The sequence below is a fragment of the Theobroma cacao genome, chromosome 1, assembly GCF_000208745.1.
Source record: "Theobroma cacao cultivar B97-61/B2 chromosome 1, Criollo_cocoa_genome_V2, whole genome shotgun sequence".
Lineage (NCBI taxonomy): Eukaryota > Viridiplantae > Streptophyta > Magnoliopsida > Malvales > Malvaceae > Theobroma > Theobroma cacao.
The window spans coordinates 26,657,327-26,663,695 of record NC_030850.1 but is presented as its reverse complement, the minus strand read 5'-3'; the positions used below and the strand labels follow the sequence as shown (position 1 = coordinate 26,663,695).

The 6,369-nt window shown below is 39.3% G+C and overlaps 1 protein-coding gene across 1 annotated transcript; it reads right to left on the bottom strand.

Moving 5' to 3' along the window:
• On the bottom strand, nt 1,538-6,369 carry LOC18613083 (cellulose synthase A catalytic subunit 4 [UDP-forming]). The gene is made up of 12 exons (XM_018124745.1): nt 6,322-6,369; nt 6,024-6,222; nt 5,810-5,913; nt 5,521-5,587; nt 5,270-5,420; nt 4,533-5,145; nt 4,286-4,423; nt 4,072-4,197; nt 3,757-3,969; nt 3,138-3,653; nt 2,700-3,050; nt 1,538-2,365 (listed from the first exon to the last, which is right to left on the bottom strand). Exons 1-12 carry the CDS (start codon nt 6,367-6,369, stop codon nt 1,784-1,786), a joined length of 3,108 nt encoding a protein of 1,035 aa, XP_017980234.1. The 3' UTR covers nt 1,538-1,783.

Sequence of the window (6,369 nt, the reverse complement as noted above, 5' to 3'; positions counted from 1 at the left end):
GTGAAGGGTCATTGTTATTTATTATTTATATTATTTTTCAAGGAGAAATTTAGTACGTTTTGCTAAATAAAATTCCTACAATTTTCAATTAATAATTATAAAACAATGATCAAAATTGACAAATATGATTTTTCTATACATTATATTAATTTAAATTCATTTGAACCATTGAGCTAGTTTTGACTATAAACCATAGTTTTGACTTTTGAACAAGTTGTACCGCATACATGCCTATGGTAAAATCCAATAACTCCAAATTACTTTATTTGTTTTTTTTTTTTAATTTCTAAACGATATCTTTTGTGTTAATTAAAAAACAAATGAGACCCAATTACCACATAACCTATTGGACGTTAAATAGACATTTTATGACACAAATATGCCTTATACCATTTTCAATTAGACATATTCTCTTTGAAAGAAAAATCATTTCATCCCTCCCCAAAAACCTTGACCAGGAAAAAAAACCCAGAAAGGAATTTTGATTATCAAGCTTGTGCCTTGTTATTTTTCATATATAAAAGTATAGTTTTTTTTTTAAAAAAAAATGGGGAATCATTTGTGCTTGTGAAGGAGCTGGTATTACTTGGCAGCACATCTGAAATTCGTTGAGAACCAAAAAATGTCAACTAGGCGAATACTATCTTGTAAAAAATAAAAAAAAAAAGCTACTCATTTAGATTGTGGTGGTATGCTGTTTAGCATGTTGTTACTTGTCTACTTTGTTTAGGTTTTCCCTACATAATTCACCAATCAAATTTATTGATTCTTCTCCTGTTTTCGGTCACTGGAAGGGAGCAAAATTTTGGTGAGCATTCTTGTCACCAATCTCACCAAAATTTTGATCAAAAACCACCGATTTGTTGTCAACTTTCATCCATCTCAGCATTGTAACTGAATCAGACAAAATCAGTTTTCCTACTTCCAAAGTTCTTAACAATCGCCACAATTGGTACTATCTTTCCCGAATCAAAACTTGAAAATTTCCAAAAAATGACGTACCTTTCCATTGAGCCCAAGGCATGGATCTGGTTCGAGAAGGGCTGCACGAAGACTTCGTTGAGCCTGAACCCAATGAGCGGCACATTTCCTTGAGAAGCGGCTGAACTGCTACGAGCCGTTAGTCCCTGGAGAGCGGTGGTATAATCGGCAGGTTGCTGATACGAAGGACAAAACATAAAGGCAGCAGAAGTTCCAAGTGAGAGACGTAGTGTGGTAAAAATCAAAGCAAAAATGGTAGAAGCAATTCATTTGCTTTAGAGGATTATCACAGGATTTAAATCTAACATTTTTAAAGTAAATCCCGAAGTGGTGGCCAGAACACACACCCAAAAAAAGAAAGGAAAGGGTAAAGTGGTTGCTACACTTTACTTCTTTACTAGCAAATATGTTTTGCAAATAGAATAGGTCCTTGGTGGGGCAAAATTTAGGTGTAGTTTGAGAATTAGTGAGCAAAAGTGATTAAAGGAAAATTAGAATACAAAATCGAAATCTAATAAGATAACAAAAGAAAAATGTGATTGACATATGATTGCAATGGAGTTTTGAATAGGTGCGTTGTATAATGTATGAAATAAGAGGGCAATTTGTCTAAAATAGACATTATCTTACATGCGTGTATTAGTCAATAACACCCTTCTTAGCATTACCAACAAAATCTTAAGAGACTGTATATACAATATCAATCCCTTGAAAAAAGTTTCAAAACCATTTGGGGAATCGAAGCAAATCAATAGCGGCATACGGCCAAAAAGAAATGTTGAGGAGATTGTAACGGACACGATTAGCACTCCACTCCACATGGTTTGAGGACTGGACCTTTTTGCTTGGGCAAGAAAGGATCGATCCGAACCCAGACCAGCGAGAAAATTGATGCAAGAAGTATAGACCACAGCACAACGATGGTCGGAGTCCTGTTTTGCCTTCCCATCAAACCTTTGAGGAAAGGATAGAGGTGAAGAATGACCCAGAAAGCGAAGAATAGCTTGCCGAATAAGGGACCCCATGAGCCATAACCATTATTAATTGCATCAGAAACCCCAGCCACGACTCCCACCATATTCAATATAATTAGAGTTGTCGGAGGGATGAGGAGGGTGGTCCATTTGAAGAGGTAAAGCTCACCAAACTCAGCATCGTCTGCGGCTTTTGATGTTACAGTGAAGTTGGTGTCGACTCCAGCAAGGACTTTGAGAAGGCCTTGGAAGACTGCAAATAGATGTGCAGAGACACCACCGATCACCCAAAATTGTTCATTACGCCACCAGTCTTGGATGCTAACTCCGCTCCATCGAAGTTCAAGCACACCAGTTGCTATGATGGAAAGGAAAAGTGCCAAGAACCATACACTTGTAAAGTTGCTCAGCTGCATATAGAATAAAAATGGTCATCCACTAGAACCATGCATCAAGCTTAAAGAATCAAGTTCTGGGACTAAAAATTCAAAAAAAAATTCCTATTATCCTATTCCTCTTCTCCTCTTTTATACCTATAGATGTTACAGACAAACAGAACAAATTATTCCAAACTATCATTTTAAATTGTATATTTCAAAACTAGATAGCAAGAGCAGTCAGTCTCCAAGCAACTAAAGATGAGGTTTTCTGGTGTTTCAAAGAGACTTATTACCAAGTTTCATGTTTTATTTCCATGGCCTAATAAATCAATCACTTTCAGAATGTTTCTCCTATATTACTTACAGTTGGGATGATGAATTTTCCAGTCAGGAGACAAACAGCTGGGATAGTACAATAAGCGAGTAAAGGAATGGAAGTGAAAGGGTAAACGATGGTGTTGATGTAAGCAAGCCTCTCCAGCCGTTTCAGTTTTCCGCCGTAGCCATACCAAAGTGGGCAGTGACGACTGAGGAAAATTTCTACAGAACCGAGAGCCCATCTCAGAACTTGGTGTAACCGATCTGATAGATTGATTGGAGCTGACCCTTTGAATGCTGGTCTTTTTGGTACACAGTAAACTGACTTCCATCCTCTACAGTGCATCTTGAAACCTGTTAAAATATCTTCTGTGACTGACCCATAAATCCATCCAATCTGTAAACCAAAACAATTTCCATCATCAGTAATTTCCAAAATAAACTATATATACAGTGAGTAGGGGCTCATTATAATATTACTCACCTCTTTGCCCCACTCCGTTTTCTCTTCATAACCACAGCTAATTACATGAATGGCCTCCTTAATAAGTGATGTGGTATTGGTGCCTTCAGGAAGGCCACCATTTTCCATCAGAGTTGAAGCAATGAAGACTGGTGACTGTCCGAATCGTTTCTCAAAGTTCTTCTGTGACATTAGTGATGATTTCTCCAATTCCTCGTATCCTTCAAGCCCCTCTTCAATCTCTTCAAGATCAAAGACTGGTGCAGACCCCTTTCTCACATAGTTCTTTCCCATCATTTTCTTCTTCTTGGTGTATAGAAGACCTCCAAGTAAGCCCTTTTTCTCTCCTTTCTTCTTTGACTTTTTCCTTGACCCCCCACAGCAACAGCAACACCATGAAGGCCAGCAGTCGCATGTCATCTTTGGTCGCTTCTCGGATACTGGTGGATCATAGCCATACAGTGCCTGCCTGTTGAAGACACAGCCTGTGCCTACATATACAGGGCCTTGAAGCCCATCTAAACCTAACATGTTGATCTATAACAAAAAGAGGCATTGTCGTTTTTAGGTATCAATTTTTCAAAACCAAAATGAAATGAAAAATAGCAAACAAAAAAGATCATTTTATTCAGTGACTTACATCGAAGAAGACAACGTTTCGATTAGCATATCTATCGTGACGATCAATACCATCGAACCTCTGTGGAAATTGAACATAGCAAAGCTTCTTTCCAAATTGGGGATCCATTAAAAAGCACATCGCCTCCCTTAGGGCCTTGCTGTTGTTGATGTAGTGATCACAATCCAGATTCAAAATGAAGGGTGCATTACTAAGCACTGCAGACACTCGAACCTGTCAATGGCATCCATGATCCAACAGGAGCAACAAATCATTAACTGCACTCTTTTGATCTCACAAACGAAAGCAACAAGAGCATTACGAAACAGTACTCACCAGAGCATTCTCGGCACCGGCTTTCTTGTGGTGTTGATAACCAGGCCGTTTCTCACGAGATACATACACAAGCCTAGGCAGTTCCTTGCCATCCACATCAAGAGCACCGGCGCTTCCTAGATATACCTGTAAAGCAAGTAGCTTTTGAGTACCACTTTGATCTGGTCCGCAATTTTCAGGGTTAAAAAAATAATTTGATATGCTCTTATCTAACCTGAATCATCCCAGGATGATCACGAGTAATATTTCCAGGCCATGGGGTGCCATCCTGCATCACCCATCCTTCTTCTGGTTTCTTCTGAGCCTTTGCCACCAGTGCATTGATCCTCACTTTAAATTCTTCATATTCCCTCTACGGTAAGTCAGAAGCAATATATTATAAACTCTTGTTAACTTGCATGTTTGAACACGATGAGGACATTGTTAGCACAAAAATGTAAACAGAGAGTTTGTAAACGTACTTTCATGGCTCTGCGTTCTTTTACAAAGCTAGGATGCACCTTGTCTTTCAAGTAATCTATCTTCTCGGAGAAATAAAACTCAGGTGCCCTAGGCTCGACATTATGTTTTTTGCAAAACGGTACCCACCTCCTTGCAAATTCAGCGGTTTCAGATAGTGTGTCGAAAAGAAGCATAGAAGCACCATCATCCGACACATAACAAGTCACTTTCTCAACAGGATAATCGACAGCTAATATTGATAGAACTGTGTTTGCTGTTATGATGGGTGGTTCCTTGAGAGGGTCAACAGTACTCACAAAGACATCAACTGAGCCCAGTTGATTTGGCTCTCCCTCACGCTCAAACCTCAAGGACAGGCGATCCAGGTAAGTTTCACGGGTAATGGGGAGCCATTTGGGGAACTGGTCGAGTATCCAGGAGAAGGCAAACCAAACTTCACATATAACAGAGATGAGCCATAAGGGGTAAGCATCATAAGCCGGTGTTAGAATACGAAAACGAAGGAAAAAGACCAGAATTATGAAGCGGAGGACGATGACTATCCGATAAGGGTTGATCAGGCTTGAGGGAATTGGGACTTTTCGCCAGAGAGGTTGTCGAGCTTCGGCCATGCTGCAAAAGGAATGAGAAAATTGTTGGTACAAGGTGGTATATGCATGTATTTGTGTACATATTTGTGTTAAGACTGTTATCCAGTGGTTTAAAGTGCAAGAAAGATGGATAAAGAGGAATTTACAGATAATCATCTTCTTCAGCTTGATCGTTTCCTCCATCATCATTGCTCATCAAACCTCTTTTCTCTTGTCTGACTTTCCATTTCTCAACTCTCTCTTTCCATTCTGCGCTGCCATATATCTCTTTGTCGCCTTCAAAATCCTTCCCAGCAGCTGCACCCCGTCGACAACCCACCCATAGATATAAATAAAAATCAGGTTTTCGAGAACGAAAGCAAATGAATGTTAAAAAAGAAAATTTTGTTGCACTTACTGCTTCCTGCAACTGAGAAAGCTTGACCATTTGGATGCCATTGCTGATTATTATAGTCCCCATTTTCCTGCAAAATTTGACCATCCTGGGGCTTAGCATTCTTCTTACTTTCTATATGCTGTCATGTACTTCAATCAAGTTATCCATTATTTGAAATTTAGACTATCTGATCAGATTATTATCATTGAAGACAAAACTTAATTAATAGTCCTACCGTATGAAAATAAGACAATGACATCGAAGACAATTACAATATGAAATTAAAGTGTCTATTCTATAATTAACTTACATGTTGCCGATCTGAGTCATCTTTGCGGTTCTTAGTCTGAAATTCATCATCAGAGTCATCTTGGTCAGAGTTGTCTTCCTCATCTCCTGCAACTCTTGGACTACCTGGGGGACAAGAAAACATGTTAGTTCTGTTCAAACTTTCTCTAACAAATTAATGAAGTCTAGAAACATAATGGAGAGCACAAAATAAAAGGAGAGTAAAACAAATTAACCTTTAAGACGCTTGTAGCGAGTGTTGCACTGGGGGCAGCACTGGGTTCCTTCACTCCTCTCGTACTCATAACAAGGCCGGCAAACAGGGAACCCACACACATGACAAGCCACAAACAATGCTCCATCTTCCTTGTGGCCAATCTCATCCCCGCAAACTTTGCATATCTTTCCTGAAGACTGCCGGGTCGGAGGCCGGTTCTGCCACCCACATCACATTAATAAGAAACACATTAGTCTCAGCACAGAGACAATGATAAAAATAAAGAAAGGAAGAAGAAGGAAAAATTAAGAAAGTACCTCGTCGACGGCAAGTGAACCAAAGCCAGCCATGGTGCTTGAGGCCAT